General features: G+C 37.4%; 2 protein-coding genes across 10 annotated transcripts; both read right to left on the bottom strand.

The window, feature by feature from the left end:
* Positions 1 to 93: 93 nt before the first annotated feature.
* On the bottom strand, positions 94 to 11,012 carry LOC113749328 (histone-lysine N-methyltransferase ATXR7). Of its 8 annotated transcripts, none has more exons than XR_003464509.1 (21): positions 10,564 to 11,012; positions 9,923 to 10,107; positions 9,258 to 9,801; positions 9,011 to 9,124; positions 8,504 to 8,827; positions 8,081 to 8,422; positions 7,780 to 8,004; positions 7,084 to 7,572; positions 6,506 to 6,899; positions 6,280 to 6,429; positions 5,733 to 6,163; positions 5,535 to 5,657; positions 5,131 to 5,211; positions 4,370 to 4,423; positions 4,128 to 4,279; positions 3,440 to 3,483; positions 2,309 to 3,353; positions 1,170 to 1,232; positions 644 to 955; positions 420 to 559; positions 94 to 292 (listed from the first exon to the last, which is right to left on the bottom strand). XR_003464509.1 is itself a non-coding variant. In XM_027293022.1 (17 exons), exons 2-16 carry the CDS (start codon positions 10,084 to 10,086, stop codon positions 3,462 to 3,464), a joined length of 3,609 nt encoding a protein of 1,202 aa, XP_027148823.1. In that variant the 5' UTR covers positions 10,087 to 10,107; positions 10,564 to 11,012; the 3' UTR covers positions 1,239 to 3,353; positions 3,440 to 3,461. The 8 variants fall into 8 exon arrangements, 1 of the variants encoding a protein (XP_027148823.1); XR_003464510.1 differs by having other exon boundaries at positions 420 to 955; positions 2,309 to 2,340; positions 3,275 to 3,353; XR_003464511.1 differs by having other exon boundaries at positions 420 to 955; positions 2,309 to 2,340; positions 3,279 to 3,353.
* Positions 11,013 to 14,103: 3,091 nt separating this feature from the next.
* On the bottom strand, positions 14,104 to 19,784 carry LOC113749610 (rootletin). 2 transcript variants are annotated; one of them, XM_027293406.1, is made up of 3 exons: positions 18,637 to 19,784; positions 16,690 to 17,376; positions 14,104 to 15,231 (listed from the first exon to the last, which is right to left on the bottom strand). In XM_027293406.1, the coding sequence occupies exons 1-3, from the start codon at positions 19,750 to 19,752 to the stop codon at positions 14,647 to 14,649; spliced, it is 2,388 nt and encodes a 795-aa protein (XP_027149207.1). In that variant the 5' UTR covers positions 19,753 to 19,784; the 3' UTR covers positions 14,104 to 14,646. The 2 variants fall into 2 exon arrangements, with proteins under 2 accessions (XP_027149207.1, XP_027149209.1); XM_027293408.1 differs by having other exon boundaries at positions 16,690 to 17,022.
* Positions 19,785 to 21,099: the final 1,315 nt, after the last annotated feature.

Genomic DNA, 21,099 nt, shown 5'->3' with positions numbered 1-21,099 from the left:
AAAAGATCGGTGATTCATTGTTATAAGAGTTATATGAGTTATAGTCAGATCAACTCCTTCACATAATTATTCAACTAATAATTACCAATAGAATACACAAAACATCCGCACAGCATATATGAAAACAAAAATAATAGATTGAAACAAAAAGCCAGTTGCTAGAGACGCCTATGTAATAACCATTCATTTGCACTGGTAAAACCTACTTCTATGGGCCAATGACACCCCGAAACAGTTTGTCTGTAAACTTGTAATAAAACTTGGACCTTAATGGAGCTTGTTCCCATCAAACCTGTGTATATGACAAGCCACAATCTTAGTATAGTTTATTCTGGACCCCCAACAAACACACACCCCAAAAACTTAAATACAAGGGAAGATAGTTAAAAATAAGGCCTATAACAATTGCAGACACCGACCTGCCGTACTTGAACCGACAACCAAAGGATTTTGCAACTGCAGGACTTGTTCGTCTCTGGTTTTGCCAAATCCTTCTACTCTTCCATTTGAGCTAAGGTCGGCAAACGCAAATCCTTCTACTCGTACTCCTCCATTTTAGCTTAAGTCGGCAAAGAATGTCAGTGGCATGGTTTACAACTAAATTAATTGTTTCAGCAATCAATCAGCCAACTCTCTTCATTACCTCCAAAATGTATGGTGTCTGTCTATTTTATATGCTATATGATTGCAGTTGCAATTGTATGACAGATTCTCTCCTTGCTCTTCATCAAAGAGGAAAATAGTTATTGTATCCTCCCTCAAATCTTAATGCCTCGTCAATTGATTTTGGTACGAGTGAAATGGACAATTCTCCCTTCCATCCAACATCTAGACAGACGCTTCACTCAAAACACCCTCCACCACACGAAGGTCAAAACAATGCTACGTTAATGTTTGCGCTAAAACATTCTACACTCCCAACACACAGCACCCGTCACCGAAGCTGAAATGCACTCTATTGTGGACCCAACAGGAACCATAAGGGGAAAAAAAAAAATTTAACGTCAGATAAATGCTGATTCCTTGTTAGAACTTTGGAAGAAACGAACACACTGAGCTGCGAGGATTGGTGTTTAACGTAATTCTTAACGTAGTCATGAGCTGGACAAATGAGAAGATGAGAATTCGGGGGTGTATGATCACTTATAGAAAGAGATAGAAGCACATACCAAAGGGCCTTGATAATCTTCGACTTTGCAATTTGAATAGATATATACATTACTGGATTGTTCCTGCGCCATAAAAAGTGAAAATAACTAATAATTGGGATTTGTATGACCTCCTCTTACACAAAAATTGGTATGTAAAATGCTGAGATCTGTTGTCCACTTGATAAAACTTTAAAATATAACCAAAAGGAGAAAAGGGTTTATCAGCATTTGAGAAGATTTTTTGCTAACAAAATTGAACCAAAATAATAATTATTTTGTGTTACACTCAGGCAGGACATGGCATCCCTCCTCATTGATGTTTCAGAAGCCTATATTTGCAGCCATGTAACAACACCAGAGCCGCAATGAGAAATTCAAAAGGGGAGTTATTATATTCACTCATACTACATTCACTTGAGACAAACATCTAGTAATATTAGTCCAACACAAAAATCAACAGCATTCTCAAATCCAAGTCCATGGCTTCTCAAGGAGCAATGAGGTGCGATTTGATACTTTGTAATCCACAGTTTTGCTTTTTTAGATAGAAAATATGACTGTAATTTCTTGTTTCAATACTGTCTAACAAAAGAAAAGTTTAATCACCCGAAAATAAAATTTATGGAATCAATAGTAAACTGGCTTCAGCCCAAATGTAATAAGCTGCGGGTGCAATCAAGTAGCATTAATTCACTCCCGGAAGGGGAGAACAATACATTATAACACTTGATTGAAAAAATTGAGCAGGCCGCTTGCTGGCCTCTGAAATGTATTATTGATAATCAAAGAGAATTAGTCATATGATTTCATTTCACATATATACCCTTTAACTCTCATGGTATTGATGACAAACTATGATACCCATAAAGACTAAGAAATCTCTTATATTCACTACAAATGTAAACCATGATAATTCTGTACGGTATCAGGTAACTAATTTATATACCATTTCGAAAACAATGACGGTATGGGGCAATTCTATACACATTAAAGCCCAAAAGTGCCCAAATGCAAAAAACAGAAAACACCAATTTTCAGTTCTTAAGAGGAGAAACTCATCTGCAACTCAGAGATATCTACAAGGATATGCACACGAGTCAGTAATCATCAACATCGGATAAGGTAGCAAAAGTCCAAAACTGGTCGCCAGCACCTACCTCGTTTACAAGAAGAACGTGAATGGGATAACCTGAAACCACATTTAAGGCGTCAATAGCTATAAGCCATGCAGGTCAGATAACTTCACTATCATATCTAGGACTCCAAACTGCCTTTTCTTGCAGTCTAGCAACATATATAGAGATACTTTTCACTTCTTCAGAGACACTCGCAGAAGCATGATGAATCACTTATATTATGGACAATTTGAAAGGGGAATCCTAATTGCTTATTGTTGACTAACAAGCAATCCCTCTTAGAATATTCAGACATTAAAACTCCTTCTCAAGAGAAATACTATTAAGTAATGGTCCGCTAGCTTTATAGTTTTGATGAACCACTATTATGTCTCTCAGTTAAACTTTTTACATTCACGATTTTGACATTAATTTGCAGAAATTTTGAGAACACACATGCAATGGGTCCGAAACCCACAGGAAGAGTTGAGAGAGAGAGACATCCAACACATTCAGATATCCATGATAAAGGAAGCACCTGGTGGTAACAGCTTACTAAGGACCAGAACCATAGTGTGTGGTCTCTTGTAATTTTGACAAATACACAGATGGAGACCGCTCAACTACTCATTTTCATCCACTTCTCCCCCCCGATCCCCCAACGCATGTAAAGGCCAAATAAAATTAGGAAGAAAATGTTATCTGAAACGTAAAAGCTTCAAGAGGAGCAGAGTGACAATACTGAAGTTTTGCAGAAACAATGAATTGACATCACTTGAAGGCTGAAACATTGAGCTTAAACAATTCCCGAATTAATTTAACACATCGATGCAGAATTATCAATCAGCCCTTTGGGTATGATCTCCATTGTGCCCTTTTAATCAGCTTGCGTTTAAAAACTATGGTTAAAGCAATTTGGTAGCGGCTGTATTTTATAAGAACTGAAAGTAGATGGATGAAACAAGAAAAACCCAAAAAGATGAAATGCGAAGGAAACATGCCCCATACCTACCCCCCACCAAAAAAAAAAAAAAGCAGCAGTTCCAATCCTCTGGGGACTCGTCAGCTTTAACATCCAAGGAATCGCCTGAAAAAAGAATAGCAAAAGATTAATAAGGAGGATATAGTTGCTGCTTTTAAGACACTCATTGCAAGATTAATATATGAACAAACCAGCTTAAACTCCTCAAGCCTCTCAATTCAGCGAGCCACGACACCTGAAGATCCATGCAAGTTTCTTGAAAGTCAAGGTAATGTGTTTTATGAAATTCAACAGTTTGTTGGAAATTAAAAAGTAACAGACTAGATCACATGACAATTTTACTAGTATTAATATCATCTAGAGTGATTACATTTTTCTTGCATTCACAGGCCAAACATGACAATAATAGTTTCAACCATGCTGGCATGTCATTGTCTCTGATAAACAAATTTAAGTATCATAATATTTAAATACATGAGAACATTCTATAAAGCTTAAAACTAAAAAGTAAAGCTGATTACCAGTTGAAACACCGACCACAAACCACGATGCCATACAACCTCAAGAAATGAAACATAAACTAGACATGCTAGAATGACATAATTAATCATTTGTGTTATCATAATGCACAATTTTGAATGTCTAAGTACTTACTAAATTTGGCAGTATCATATATGAGCATGCAGAAATTTCCAGAATGCCTGACCGTATAATGGATGCTTAAGGCTTATCAGTAATCCATATACAGACTGATCTAAAAATGATAATCTAATCCATTCATCAACCAAACTCTGGAGTTCCACATCACCAGTAAATGGTATGGCACTTGTACCACATCATCGCAACACTATGGAACCAAGAATTGAAATCGGCAATTACCTCCTTGAACCACAATTGCAGGGAATCTTTTTCTCCTCCAAAGGGAACTTATAGTTATAAGTAATTTCTTCACCAGCTGCAATATGACGCTTGGCATATATGAAAATCTTTTTCTGACCTTCCACACTTATGACCTTCGTATAGCAATTAGGCTGCAGTATATGATTTGAAAGTGACAAAATCATGTCAAGTCAAAAGTCCACCATGTCATGGCACAGAACCATGGGTTTCATACTAGTTACCTCACATGAATGGTTTATAAACCTAGCAATTCCACCACGCTTTGTTGCATCAACCTGGAGAATGTACAAATAAAATGATGTTTAACAAAGAAGTGGAAAGAAATGCAATATATTGAGATTTAGTTCCTTTATACTTGAAATAAGAATATAGGTATTAAAACATGGATTGGTTCGGGATCTACAACATAAGGTAGTCTATCTTAGCAAGCATATTTTTTAAGGCCAGGAGAAATATCTTCAGGTGCTTGCTAGCACCTAAATACCAACCAAACCCCCCCCCCTCCCCCACAAAAAAAAGGGGGGGTGGGGAGGAAAAACAAGACCGATTCCCAAATTAGACAGATAGTTCACACAATAGCTGTGCAATGCACAAGAAAAGAGACATTCAAATTAAGGAAGCATAACGGAAAGAGGCAATAGAAGTCAAACAAATAAGAGAAAATGGAACACATAAACTGATGGCTGCAGGAATTAAAAATCTCAAACTCATGGAACAGGGTAGTGCAAAAGATTCTGATATTTATTCAGCCCCTCTGTCATTGCTCAGGCAGCTGTCTCTCTGGTGGCAATGAGAAATTACTAGAAAGCAACATCAAGCTAAATTAAGTAGCTAACTGATGTAGAAGGAAGCCAGAAAAAAGGGCATGAATATCTTTGCTTCTGCAAAATTCTATCGATCTGCTATTGGTTTTCAGCCAATCTGACTGGTATAAGTTTATCATTCATGAAACTATATGAACAATTTATTTCGTCTCACCCACCACATATCCATCGTCCAATCTGAAAAGATAACTGCTCCCAATTCCCATCTTCTCATAATGCCGTTCACGTATGTCAGATATCTGACAAATCAAAAAATCAAATGAAATTTAGTAAATGAATCAAAAAATAAAAGAAATGAAAAGGGCAACCATCATTATAGCAAAGCAATATGATACCAAATTTATTTGAAAATAAAAGAAACCCAAAAGGCAAAGATAATAACAATCAAACTCAACTTGCAAAGAAATCATATTTGAAGCTGCTTTGTTTCTTATTCCTTATTTTGGTTGCAATTTAAATATTACTTCTGCTTTTATCCTTGAAGCTTATGATATAGCTCAACGTGAAAAGGTGTAAAATTAAAATTTCTCCCAGATAACCAAATAAAATGATGCCCACTTACACGAGGTCGGATAAGTTCTCCCACATACTCAATAACGAAATCCTCTGCCTCAATTGGCTCCAATGCAACAAGACCCCAATCATGTATCATGCTCCGTTGAAAGCGTAAACGTTTTTTCCTTGCCTGAAGTAATGTCTTTATCAATTTACTAGCACTAAATATTCATTAAATTTCACATGATAGAATTCCCTCATTTACCTTCAGCTGAGTCGCTTTCAAAAGATCAGCACCCTCAGCAGCAGCAAGAAGGTTACGCAATTTAACCCTGTTTGTTCTTGCAGAAAGTCCCTTGATGCTCGACGACTGAGAACCAGGAGCATTGGATATGATATTTTGAGCATGAACACGTGTAGTCCCCCTAGCACGTGCCCTATCAGCAGGGCTTGCATTAAGCGACCATTTACGCCATTCCCAGCCATTAACTGAGCATCTAGCACATCCCTCAGATTGGGGAAAGGGTGCTCCCTTCCTCGACTTACAGGTCATCCTCACCTTTTCTATTGTAACATGCTTAGAAGCTGCTTGCTTTCCAGCACCCTTTGAGACTCTCAAAACTTTTCGAGATTGTGATTGTGCCATATCATCCTCCACTTGCTTTCTTTTCAGTTTCACTACTTTACTCGCTGGATCTGGAAACAGAAAACCGCAAGACATAATTAACATTGGTGACTAAAGTAACATCTCTCCAAGAAGAACAGAAATCTGAGCACACAACTGGAGGTCAAAATAAAAATAAGGCACTAACTATTAGGCATCTTCTCCAAACAGCCAGAAGACTGCAAATCTAGTTTGGCAAACTTTTTGCTTCTAGAACGAGCAATTTTCTCGAGATCTTTGGTGTCCTGAGTAGAAAAAGAGGTAGTCTTTCTGCTGCGGCTTGGAAGATCTTCCCTGGCTGCATTCCTTAGCAAACGTTATTTTGCAGAATCACATCATCTGAAAAGTGCACAAAAGTTGGAAGTGTAAAATACCTTTAACCTCTCGAGCCACCTTTTCCAACTTTTTGTTACACACATTGTCTAACAAGAAGCTATCTCCAAGTGCATCGGCAGCATTATGTACATCATTTCTGCAACTTTGTACTGCATATCTTTCAGCATTTACAACTGCATTTTCCAATCTTGCATTCTCTGGTATGCCTTCAGAAATTTCATGTTTCCTCGACTTCTCAACAGACTGCCTCAGCAATCTAATGCTTCCTGCAGTTGCAGCAGACTGTGAAACTGATCCCGAATTTCGCCTAGCCAACTTTTTCTTGCGGTAATACGTGTGCTTCCCACTTAACTCAAGCACTCTAGAAGATCGATGTCCATATTTTTTAAATTCATCAAAAGAGTTCTCATCCAGTCTCCCACTCCCCAAACCCTAGAAAAGGTTAAGGGTCAGGTCATAGAAAGAGTCAGACAAGAAACCAAACATCTTTCTTGATCCATAAAGAGTTGTTAAAATATCATGCAAAGCTTATTAAGTAGATGAGACTGTAAACTTTTCAGGTTAAGCACAAGACAAACAGAAATTAGGCAACCATAGAAATTTAATCATTGAGTACCTCAGAATGATCTGATCTCAAAAGTTTCTTCAAAGGAGTCAATGTCATCGAAGTTCCCAAAATAGCATCATCAACCAACATTAGTTTCAACTCTCTGAGCACAAGATCGTGTACCCTTAACCGGCACACTGTCAAGACAGCATCTAAGGTCATCCTTGGAACAGACTCATCTGATCTAGAGGGTTTAACTCTGCAGGCTTGTGATGTAATACAGGTTCTACTACTGCCTTCAAATTTCATGGGTCGAAGCTTATCAAACAATACCTTATGACATGGGTCATCCAGAGGCACTTGCAAATTGTTAAAAACACTTGGCAAGATATTAGTTATAGAAGTTTGACCCTCATTAACGGTTTTCTGATGAAAGCGCTCTTCTGATTGGGATGCCAGTTGAACATTGTTAGATGAAGATGCTTTTGAAACAGAGATCATCCTTGGCGGATCTTGTCCAGTCATACAACCATTCACAGAAAAAGCATCTGAGGCAACCTGATGATTCAAAAAACTCTGTTAAACAGATGAAACGGGAAAAAGAGATGCAAATGAGGAAAATCCAACCCCGGTGAAGGTTTTAACATTTTCCTTTTCTTTTTGCACTAGAGGAAGGGGAATGGGAGTTTGTCGGAAGTAAGTGTGGACAAAAAAAGCATAATTAACTCTGTAACATCCAAAATCATGCAATAACTTCAGTATCACCTCAGTGAATTCTGCAACTTCTGGAGAATAAACTACCTTCCTCACTTGCTCCTCTAAAAGACTTTCAATATACTCAATCAATGACATCTTAACAGATAAATGCAGATCAGCTAACACGATCTCAAGGATGTCATCAGATATATTTGTATCCACTGAGTTTGCCATGATTTCAAATCCAGGGGGAAAATCACTCTCGCATTCAGAACACTCTTGTTCCACTTGCCGCTGCATACATTAAATTGAAATTCAGACATTATGAAGCACACTGTTCAACGCATCAGACAAGATTCCACAAACTCACATTTTCAACAGCAACCTTTGCACGTGGTTCAACATACTGCTTAGATGGAATGCTGAGTTCCACTGAGACAGGAGTATACCAGCGTTTCCTCTTTCTCCATCTAGATGAGTATTCTGCTATCGTATCATAGAACACAGCATTCCACATGACTTCCATGCAAGAATCAAGTAACACTCTACAAACCACCACATAAGCAACCCAAAAGTTTTCAAAATTTCCAACAGATTTCAAGCAAATTGAAGGCATCATAGCACTAGGAGAACACTGCTGCTCAATAATACTAGATACTTCAGCTTCACACCCATAAGTAGCATAGTCCTTCCTCCCATGAAGAGCTTTATACTGCCAGCAGAACAACACAATAATAGCTTCATCAAGCAGGAACAAAAAAATAAATTCTTCTATAGCATAAGAATACCATACCATCTTTCCTTCTGAAGCAGAAGTTTCAATGGACAAATGGATCGCTTCAGGCTTAGACTGCTTATGGACCTTCTTCGTTGCCATAAAGTCTGAAATTATGTGACTAACAATCTCATCTAGCATAAATCGACGAGCAGCTTTCATGATCCCTGAGTGCAGCTGACAACAAAGTTCATCAAAAACTGTGGATATCAAGTTGACTGACAAGTCTGTCTCTTCACTTTCAGCATTAGACATGGTGACAGCTCCACCCCTAGCCATTCCCCATGTATTTAGCAAAGATTGCAAGGTGAATGGTTCAAATTTGTTTTCAATGTGATAGATCTGCAGAGATACATTGCCATACATCAGCATAAGATCATACCTATACGAGTCTAAGAATAAAAGGTCTAAGAACTGCTATGTTGAATATTGCCAAAAAATTGCAATTGGGGCTCCATGAAAAGCTCCTATAGCCATCCGATGGTAGCAAGTCCAAAATTAGATTTACCAAGTCAAATAGCTTACCATAACTGAATTGTGGAGATATCCAAAATGAAACCAGGAATAGAGTTCTATAAGGGTGTGTGGCCCATGTTTCCTCCCTTCGTCGTCCTCAAAAAGCCAAGAAGATTCACCTGACTGTGTTTTAAAACCAGTAAAGCGAGTGAAATTATGGAGTTAGTCATCAGATCAAGATATGTTTGTGTGTCAATTAAACATATAGATATCAGAGAGAGAGAGAGAGAGTCAGTGTGTGTCAAGTAGAATCTACCAGTGGCACAAATGGAGCTGTGGGCAAGCAAGCTTCTCCAGAGGAGAAAACCTTATTCATTGAACCAAAACCACAATACTTTCCACTACTCTGAGTATTGCAATGTGAATCTGTAGGGCAATCTCTCGATTGTTTAAGGCCAGAAGTGGCAGCAGCCAAGTAAGCAAAACCTGTAGCAACATGGTCAGGATATTGCTTGAAGTACTTCAAGGGAACAGAGTTTGTCAAAGCCCCATTCAGAATAGGATAAACCGGTAGCTCCTCGGGCAAGAAACCAGTAGCCAAACCCTCATATAATTGGTCCTGAATATATGGGCCACACATCTGACCATTGTGATTGACATACATCCATCCAGTCACATAAGAAGGCAAAGAAGATAAAGTATGGGTTTTATTATCATTTGAAGAGCCACTGACAACAAAAGACTGGTTAACATCGCCACTGTTGCCGTTTGACTGGCAGCTTATCTCTGTTCTGGAGTTTGAACCAACTTTTTCATCGCCGTCGCAGCAAGCTGCAAAATTGTGCGAGTCATTCAGGCACCTGAGCAATCAAAAGCCGTAGAAGATGAGCAAAGTGACATGATAGGGAGGTAAAAGCAGTAAAAAACAGGAATCCATCTTAAATTGCCAGTAGACATTAAATTACAACAATGGGACATTACCCGAGGCTCAGTTCCATGGAGGATTCAACATCACTGAGGTGGTCTTTATCAGGAACGACTGAGGAAGCTACCTTCATTCTTTTTCTAGAAGAGAAACAGGCTTCGTATTCATGGAGCAGAGTTGTGCCCTCAATATGGCGGCAACAAAGCAGTGAAGAAACCATAACTTTCTAAACCAACAAAAGCTGCAATTGTTCATAAATTAGTTACCTAATTTAGATCCAGACTAAAGAGGAAAACCGGACTCACTACTTTGTCCAGTTGTTAATGAAGAGAAAGGGCAGCTAAACGTGAGGCGTTTTTAACGAGAAATACTTTTGCCAATTATTAAAATGATAATGATAATATGAATTGAGAGACGGTTCTCAATTTGCCCATCATCGGGATGACAATTCATCAGATTAATGCGAACGAAAAGACACTGTATTCTATCAAGCTTTGAGTTTTACTCCAACACTATAATATAAAATTCGCAACGAAAGAAACGTATAGACAAACACAGACAATCCAAGAGCGACAATTAAGTTCAAATACACAAACTCGGACATAAATGCGCACGCAAAACAACGCTACATTCAAGATAGATACGAGAGTTACAAATTAGGCCCCAGATAGATTCCAAATATTTGGATTGTACTTACTTGTCGTGACTGGTGAGGACGATTGATTCGTTCTGAAGATAATTGCAATTGGAGCGAGCAGCGCAGCCGCGGGTACAATGGTGGATAAGCCTTACGGGAAAACGAATCAAGAGGTCGCCTAAATTGTTGTGGTGGAGAACCACGGAAACCGGCGGGTCTAATAATCTAAAGCACACGCTCTCGGCGATATAGGGCACACGCACTCAGGCATTGGATGCTTGCAACTCTGGAAGACAGGTTATATTAACGCAAACCTCCCTGAGGTTTATCTTTCTCGTAATTGCGGTGACCTCCATAATCCATTGCAATTTTTTTTTTTTTTATAGCGTAGGTGGGAGGGCTCAAACCGGCACCACCCAACCCCACGGTCCATTGCATTAGGCATGTCAATGGCAGCTTCTGAGTTGGATTCTTCAATCTAAATTCAAATCCATTAAATTTGATCGAACCCAAACTCAGATCTAAACCCTTATGAATCTAAAAAAATATATTCAAAACCAAATCCTTCTATTCAGGGGTACCAATGGATACTCGCTATATTTTTATAAATACATTAAAGTAGAAATATACAGATTTCAAAAAAAATATAAATATCATCCAATTTTTTTTTAAATAATAAAATTAATATTCAAGAAGTTGAATGTAATATTATAAACTCAAAATATAACTATTATCGATTGCTTCGATTTATTTTTAAAACTTCAATTGTATTTACATCCAATCTTTAATTTATTTGTTTTTACTTACTTTTTCTCCTTTTTCTAAAAAAAATTGTACTAATTACAATAACAACTAGGACTAGTTTGAAAAAAGAAAACAATCATGAAATCTTACTATATTCAATCCAATGATTGTAAAATATTAGAATGTTTTATAAAATTTAATTATATATACATGGACTGGATAGGCTATGGCATGAGTTTGGATTTGGATACGAATCATAGAAAACCAAACCCTATCCAGATCCATAACTCTTTTACACGGTTTGGAATCCAAACTCTATCCAAGTACATTAGGTCTAAGTTGAATCTAAATAAAATTCGATTCATTGACATACCGCAACTTTGAAACTACTAATAATTAACAATAAGACTACTATATATATATATATATATATATATATATATATATTACAGCAGCAAACAAATCGTGAAGGTTTTTTTTTTTTTAAGGAAATCGAAAGGGTCAATTACACTAAACCCCTTGTAATTAGGGTAAGTTGCACTTTGTCCCCATTTTTTATTTCATCATCACTTTGCACTCAAATCTGGTGAACAAGCATTGGTCAACTTGTTCCAAAAAAAAAAAAAAAAGAGTTGTTCATAGAATAAAAAGAAGAGTCCTATTTGTCTTTTCATAGACTAGGTTGCGTTTGATATAATTGAAATATGAAATTTAAAATTTAAAACTTAAATCTAAATTCATTAAATTACTAAATATGATATATTTAATGAGTGTATATCATATTCTTATTTTTTGGAGCAAGTGTCATTCAATTAATTTAGATATTCTAGTTTTTGTTATCAAACAACTATAAACATATTAAAATCTGAACGCATTAAGTTTAAGTGTTGAATTAAATTATTAAACAGGGCCTAACTCACTTTTTTTATCTCTTGGCTTTTCAATTTCATCATGTTATGGTATAGGGTAGTGAACACAAGTGTGAGATTCAAATTCAAGATTTCCTACTCATATATAAAAAAAAAGGTCATAATGACCCATTTCCCTCCTATCCTATTATTTAGCAAATTTAGGATTTTTTTTTCAAATGTTTTCTATTCCTTTTTTTCTTAGTAATCATTTATACTAGATAATTTTGTTCGTTTCCAATACAAGATTCATCATATAATTTGAGACTTGCATAATAAGCAAAACTTGCAATATATATGGGTTAAAACATAAGAAGTAATTATTCAAATGGAAATTAAAGACTACCTTATTTGATAATTCAATTCAATATTTAAATTTAATGGGTCTAGATTTTAAAATGTTCAAATGCGTTGAATAATCAAAAGTAGAACATATGAATTAATTAAGTCATACTGAATTTTCTAAACAAAATTTTGTGATACATCACTTATTATTTAATGTGATATATACTCAAATGTATTACAATTAATATTTAACAACTCATTAACTTTCAGATTTCAAATTTTAAATTTCAGTTTTCAGATTTCACGCCTTAACATAGGCAAACAACAAAGCCTATTTCTTTCTTCTTCTTCTTCCTTTTTTTTTTTCAGAACAAAAATGCTAATTTCATTAACTAAGATTCTTAGTCAACAACTTGAGAGAAAATAACTATACTTTTTTCTCCGAGTTTTATGTTCTTTTGATATTCTTCTCTATTTGGATTGAAAAAAATATACACATAAAGTGCATGTAATCACGTAATCAACATATTTAGATACACATTGACAAATTATAGCACTAGTGGATTTGAACGCATGTCAAATTATTTAAATTTAAATTTGAACTTCAAATTTGACATATATTCAATGATGATATCTCAATTGTGTTCTTACCGCATGCACAGTAGAAATACGAAATTCTCCTAATCAACGTCTCTATTTTTTTTGGGTATCTAATTTTCTTTTTTCATAATGGTATTCCCTAATATGAGGATCCGATGTAGATAAAAGCCAGCAAATGTGGAAAAAGACATGTTTGTTTGGATTGTAAGTTATTTGAGATATTTTTACTGTAGTACTTATTGTGATGTGATGTATGTGAGATAAAAAGGTAATTGAGAAGATAAAAAGGTGTATTGAAAATTGTAATGATGATGTAAGCAAATATATTTGGGAAAATAATCAGCTGTCCAAACAATTGACAAAGAATTGCCCTCGTTTTGATTGAAGATAATTTGGAAAATTGTGTTTGGAGTAGCCATCATGCAGCTTTCAAAAATTTAAAAATGTAGTTTGATGTCCTTTAATAGAACATAACCCTTGAGCTTAACTCAGTGGCCACCACCAAAGCCTTAAGGTACCCTGTCTCCCACCATTTGCCACTAAAATGTGGCAGGCCACTTCACGTGGCAACCGGACAAATGCGCAATGCATTTGTTTGGACCGATAGGTGGTTCAATTCCCTTCGATTTCTCTTTGGACTGGGCCTCTTCAGGTAAATGTAGGATCTATTGTTGCAGGGAAAAAAAAAATGGACCTTAATAGAACATGAAATTTTGGAACGTTGACTAAACCGTGGCATCCCCCCTTTACATATATGCAGATGATTTCAAAGAGGTGAAATATTGGATTGTCTGCATAATTTTTTTTTTCTGGTACGTTATTAGAACTTCAAAAAAAAAAGGGAAAAAAATTGATGAGACCATAGCAAGATAGTAGCTGAAATTTGAAAATGAAAGGTGCTTGACTGACATACCAAATACTTTTTGCCATTTCAACCTCATTAATCTACAGGATGGTTCAGTCCCCGTCAAGTTCCCTTAGTTCAATTGGACCACCCTCTAGCGTAAGTTCCCCCTTGTGTAGGAGTAGGAGTAGCAGGGGAGTAGACTAGATATGCCGTTACGGAAAAAAAAAAAAATCATTAAATCTGCTACTACTTTAGCTAAAGAAGGCCAAAACAAGACGAGCCCATTTAAGCAACCAACCAGTCGTCACGAACAAGTCAACAAGAAGTAGCATATTTTTCCCTGCCTTGAACACGTAAAACTTTCGTCCACTTCATGTGCTGTGCCGGTACATGCACTATGTACATCACTCCTACATTATTTCCAGTGTCTTAAGATATTCCTGATTCAACTTCTTAAATTTCTACCCTATATTTCAAGAACTTGCAGCAAAAAATTATGTGAAAATAAGTGTAACACACACACACATTAGTGCATATCCAGATAATCTCTCCATGCAGTTAAAAGTTGACATCCAGCCACTGACCGTCGTTCCCTTTTTTTTTTCATGTCTTCACATTTTTGTTTACCTGGTTTGTATCTCTGCTGCGATTCTTCTTCTGGTCTATGTTTCCCTTTTGAAGGTGGGGAAGTGGGGTGTCAGTCGGTTGGTTCTTTAAAAAAGTTATCCTGCCAGTGGGAATGTAAAGTTGGAAGGAGAATTAACCACCTCTACTATGAATAGATGCCATCAGTTCAGCCAGCTGCTTACCCTCAAGCTTGGATACAAGTTCGATGGGGACAAAATGTTTAGGTAGATCTGATAGATCTTCATCCCTAAAATTGCGAAGAAGCAGAAGTTTTCTTGCTTCAGAAGCTGCAGCATCAGCTTCTGCAAGTAAAACATCAGCTTCTTCAAGGTCACCTAACTCTATAGCAGCAAATCTTTCGGCTGTAGCAGCTTCAGCGATTAGAGTTAGTCTCTGGAATCTAGCCATTTCCAATTCCTTTTCTCTCAATAAAACCTGTGATTCAGTTTGTTCAAGTCTGTTGACTGTATTGCAAATCTGTTCTTCAAGCTGCTGAAGCTGTGATTTGGCGTCCCCCATCTTTATCCCTATTCCCACCCTTTCAACAGAGAGTGCCTTCACTTCGGTGGCTATACGTGCTGCTTCTTTAAAATTTCTGGTAGTTGCAGCAACTTTCTTCTCAGCCTCCAACTCAGGGAGTCTTTTATCTATAAAGAAAAGCCTCTGTTTACAGGATTCAACTTCCTGTTGGATGCTTGACTTTGACGAGGACAGCTCCTACGATCACACAAGCAACTCACGCACATATAAGTACACGAGTATATATCATAAACATATATATACACAAATACATATTATAGATGCACGCGTGGACACACACATATGTAGATAGACAACAGGCATCTGAATGTGTGTGCACAAGAGAGAGTGTCTCAAACGAAGGAAAAGTTTAATAATGCACTACAACAGGTAGCTGAGTTTCTTTGCTGTCATTAGGCAGAATATGGATTAAAGAAGGAAGATTATACTTATATAAGCTTATCAGTCAAGAGATTTACATTTGTGCATTATTTGCAGAAACTTCGGTGAAAAATGAGCATAAATATAAAATGAAGTTCTCACATTCATATAATCTTAAGCATTTAATTCTTCTAAAGCAAGATTACCATAGGGCTCTAGCTATATATCATGTCCTAAAAGAAGAGGACATGATCATTTAATAAGAAATCTAGCTTGTCCCCTTTCTGGCAGGTAAAATGAGACCAATTGTTCTAAAGAAGATAGATACAAAACACAAACAGCGAACCAACTTCAGATCATAAGGGATACCAACCTCAAACAACAAATATACAGTACCAAGTGCTTTGGAGTTTGAATAAATTAAAAACTTGATTCAAGATATATCTTTTAAGCAATCACCTCGTCCTCCCCCCAACAAACACCAAGCAAGAACAAGAGAAAACAAAAGAAAATTTCATTAATATTGATATATGGAATTTCAAAACCCAAAGTAAAAGGAATCTTTCTTTGCTAATTATCATAGTAAATTCCCATCCAAACCAGTTTTGAATCCTTCCCCATGCTTCCCATCCCAAAAAATGGGGGAAAAAAGTAAATTAAATATCTAGAGGTTTGAAAATTTATCTGTTACTCAAGTACAGAAATATCTCCTTCAACGTTGCCAGAGCTAATAAAACAATATGACTCCTGAACAAACCCAAAAATTAAGCTCAAAATTGATTTAACAGAATTTTTGCAAAATTTACTGTCAAAGATCATAGCAGACAGCCAGGGTTTCACATTTATAAATTTCAAAACCTCTAAGTTTGGATAATGATGGCTAAAGTGATTCCTTAGGCTATCACATTAGTGCTTTGGCAGAAATAACACAAAAACTTACTCCAAGCTGCTAAAACACTTGAGGCACGCAAATGTTTATTGATTAGATTTGAAATCATCTCCTAATATATGATTGTCTAACCTTAGCAGCCTATAGTTAGACCATCTTGTACAAGCAAATTCAGAAAAGCATCCATCATTCATTTCATTTATACTTTGGGCTCAGATAGCAGACCCCACCATCTGACTATTTGAGCCCTCTATGTTGGAATATTGATGATGGAATATTTTTAGTCAGATAAAATCTCTCATCTACATGCTGGCATTACAAGAACTTTTGAAACAAAAATGTGTCTTTCTTAAGAACTTGAACACAGGTTTTGAAGCAGTACCAACCTGGAGAGAAGCTCTAGCAGATGAAATTCCAAGTTTGAGCATATTGACATCCTCGGTAAATTGTTGTTCGGTCTTAGAAAGCTTCATTTTATCTTCAATGAATTTCTGAATAAGCTGCAGCATGCTCTTCCGAAGCCCAACAACATCTTGACAAATGCTTGCTTCAATTGCTGAGATTCTAGAAATTTCTCTGATCTCTTCCCCCCTCACTTCCTCCTGAGAGAGGTCATCATCAATTTGTTTCTTCTTATTAGTTAAAAGTTCGTGCTCCAAATCCAGCTGACGAAGGTCTAGCTCCAGATTGTTATGCTTTTCATCCAAGCTTGAATGCACCTGTTCAAAGTTCGAGAAGACACCATCAATCCTTCTTTCAACTGTTTCAATTTTAGAATTATTTTCTGCTATTTCAGCTTCCTTTTCTTTTACTAAAGCAAGCAGTTTCTCCAGTTCGTCCGCCAAAATTTCTCGTTTCATATAAAGAATATCTCTTTCTCGATGATCGTCTTCCACCGAGAGCTCAATGGAGTTGTTTAAAGCTAGTCGTGCTTCATTTATCAGCTGGGATTCAATCTCCAATTGAAGTTTTTTTAGCTCTAACTCCTCAGTAGATAAAAGCCATTCCTCTGTTTCCCTCAAAGACACAGCTTTAGCATTCTCTAGGACTAAATCTGCACCATTTGAAGCATCCTAACAAAAGCAATGTACAAAATTTTCACCTTCAAATGAAAGTAACATATATGGAAAATTTTTGAGTGCACAATCTAAAACATATTGATGGATTTAGTGCAGCAATAAAATTTTACAAAGTCAATCACATACAGCACTATGCTTGGAAGTTCAACGGAGGGCAGAAAAATCGCGACATTACATCGCCATACTCAGTGCCCAAGGCGTGGGTAACTGAGCCATGTGAAACTGTCACTACTGCCACCTTCCATCAGGACAAAATTATAAGTTCTTGTCAAATTAAAGGAAGTAAAAAACAGAGAGAGAAGGGAAAGAGCAAAGTGGCTTTTCAGAAAAAGAGATATTCATTCTGCTGGGTTAAGGAAAAGATAAAGATTTCTGTCCCATTATTTATTTCTTTCTAATTTAGTAAAGAACGCTGACGAATGGCAATCAAATAAAACTGTAGCCTTGATGGATTTGACGAAAAGTGGGAACCTCGTGACTCAAGGAATGACACATTCTTTGGCTACTGTTTTTTAATTTTAGTGAACCAACCTTGAACGTTATGGAAATGGTAATGGGATGCCCATGAAACAAACAAATCCTAAAGTACTGGTACAGCATAGTCCATCAATCCAATTTTACCTCAACTTTCTTCAATTTCAAACCACTTTGAACTCTTTAGTCTTTTTCTTAGACATAGAAAATCTGTCATCCCAACTTTGATAACATAACATTCTGGCAGAAAAGCATTTAAAATATTGTGACTCATGTTCTTCATTTTATGAATATTTACTAGAATAGAGTATATACTAGCCGAGTGTAATCAAAGAATAAACCTATGCCAACAATTTAACAAATGACAGATCCTCAATCCTTGATTGCATGTCTATGAAATCTCTACCTTTGTGTACATTCTTTTCTAATAGCTATACTTTTAAACTGGTTTCTTCATCTCATTCTGAGATGAATCTGCAGCAAATTCAACCATATAGTGGTGCTTATGCTAGAGAAGTCTTTGTTGTTTATTCCCTTTAACCTACAGGCTACAGCCATTACGATTATGGCGTCCATTGTCTAATGGTTAGGACAGAGGTCAAATGAGAAGTCAAATAAGCGTTCTGAAGTCTAAACCTTATGGTGATCTTTAAGACAAAATGAAGTGCACAAAGAAGATTAATAAACAGTAGTCAAAATGAGGTGAAGGCCATAATAATCCCTTTTTTTTTCGTGCGTGATTTATGAAAATGGAAAAGGTAAAGAAGCGGAAGAACAAACCAACGCAAAACTCCGGAGCAAAGAGGCAGATTCCTCCTCAGCTAGAATCTGGCTCTGCAGTGCCTCTTGCATCCTGGAGTCAAACGCATCACATTCAGCTTCTGCATCACGCAGCGCAACAACCAGAAGCTCCCTGTCCTTCTCGGCGGGAGCAAGGCTCTCACTAACCCGCTCAGCTTTCTCAAAATCCTCAGTTTCACAAGCTTCCTCCAGTTGCTTCTCCAGTTCCCTATACTTGGCAGATGCCTGACTCCATTGCAGCGCGGCTTTTCTTCTCTTTCTGATAGAGTCCTTGCGAGCAGCAGAGAGAAAAGAAACGGCTTCCCGAGCTTTTTTGAGCTTCTCGGTCATGCAAGTCTTGATTTCTTCAAATCTGAACTCGACCATTTGGCAGCTGCCAGTGGGATGATTTGATAGCACTGGTTCCTCTTCGTCATGTTGTTTTGCTTCATTTTCTTCCAGCTGCTGAATATCTGCTTCGCGTGAGCAGGTGGTGGAAGCAGCAGAATGGGGCGGCGAATGTTGCTGGGTGGCCAAGTGAACACGAATCTGATGACCACCGTCCTGATGGGCCGCCACGGCCACGTTTGTATTAGATGTGTGATAATATGCAACTGGGAAAGTTGGTGGTTTGGATTGGAGGGAGTGGTGGTTGGGATCGGGAAGTTGTTGCCGCGACGGTGGTTGGGGACCATCTCTATCTCTGCCGTATCCGATCCTTAAACCAGCAGCTCTCCTCTTCTTTCGGGTGGACAGATGTGGCTGAGGGTGAGATGCCGCGGGTGATGAGGCTGAGGGTGAAGACAAGGGCGAGGGCGGACGATCATCAGGTGCAGCAACGATGAGACTGAGATCGGAGAACAAGTCCTCGTCAAGCGGCAAAGATGATGATGATAATTGCGATAAAGAATCAGCAGCAGCAGCAGCAGCATCAGCATCGTGGGATACTCGTTTGCCCTGATTTTGATCATCAGAAATGGAATTCGAGTCCGTATGGACAGGAGTAGTAAAGAGAACCATTCCCTCGAAGAGAGAGCCCATGTCATCATTCTCATGCTCCGGGAGATTGGAATGGGGTTCGGCGGCCACAGTCGATTCTGCTGAGGAAGAAGCCATATCGACTTCTCTTCCTTCCTTTCCTCCCAGGACTCTTTTGACTTTTATTATTAGCAGCAGTACTGCTTATCCGCTACTTGTATAGTATCAGAATGTGTGTACGTATACCGTTTGTAAAAATAAGAAATGGAAAAGAAGATGTGTGTACTCTTGCTCAGATTAAGGTTAAGACTATGATTATAGATTTAATTAAAAAGCATCCGGTCCCTTGTTGGATGAATTAGATGGTATAGGAAGAGAGATCGTGGGTTTGGGACCTTAAACTTCAACTATTTTTTTTTTCTTAGAAAAAAAAAAAAAAAAAAAGGCCTACTACAATTAGTTGCAAGCAATGCAATCACAATTCACAATTCACAATTCACAAATCAAAAGCCTCCAACGTTCCATCCCCAACTTGTCCGTGCGGGTGGTTTGCCACTAAACTAAGACGATGCGCCGTCTACGCCAGTCCTTTAATTAATTCTACACCGAAATTTTTATGTGACGCGGCCCAACGGTGCATCACTCATCAGAAATCATGCCCGCAACCGCAAGCAATTTACTCTGTTTTCTTTTTACCCCAGAAGAGCACAAGCACAATGAACAACGGACGTATCTTTGTATTACTGGTGGGGGACGAGTATAATTCCAATTCAATACCAAAATTAAAAAGAACACTCCTCAAGAAAGAACTATTAGCCTTGATGATTTCATTGCAGGGCTTTTCCTCTCACGTGCGTGTAGAAGCTTTTTCTCTCTCTTGGGAAGAGTGCTTCTTTCCCCTTGGTGGGAACTTCATGCTTTTGAAATTTTCAAGCAACATATGAACAGAAATCAAGAGTTTGAATCGGAGCTAACTTCCAGATCCCAACATTGTCCGTTAAGTCTGGTTCCCATAGCCAAGCATTCAACAATTATACGGATCAGTACCCATAAAGAAGTCGCATTTAAGGAAGCCATGAAAGTGGAGCTGGTCGGTTGGTGAGAGGAATAAAGGAAATAGAAAAGAAAAAGGGAAAAAAATCAAAAGTACATCTGCATGCTCAAATTCTTAAGCAGCTGGTCAGTAACTTCAACAACGCTATAAAAGGAAAGCAGTCTGGTGAAGGTAGTATAAATGGATGTCCTAGTTAGAGTCGGCTTTACTTTAAAATGAACTTAGATAACAATAATGTTTGAAACTTAAATAAGAAGTGGGAAACACATGGATTGCATTATGAATTGAATTTAATAAATGGAGAGGGTTGGGTAACAAGTAGTCAATGGTAAATTTGAGAAAATCATTACCACTCTTTTTCTTATTGCATGGCATTAAATGCAAAGTTAGACATCAATTTATCTTGAGCAGGGAGTAAGTTGGTATCTTAG

This window comes from Coffea eugenioides, chromosome 10 (assembly GCF_003713205.1).
Source record: "Coffea eugenioides isolate CCC68of chromosome 10, Ceug_1.0, whole genome shotgun sequence".
NCBI lineage: Eukaryota > Viridiplantae > Streptophyta > Magnoliopsida > Gentianales > Rubiaceae > Coffea > Coffea eugenioides.
Note: the sequence above shows the minus strand (reverse complement) of the source record. Positions and strands in the feature narration are given on the sequence as shown.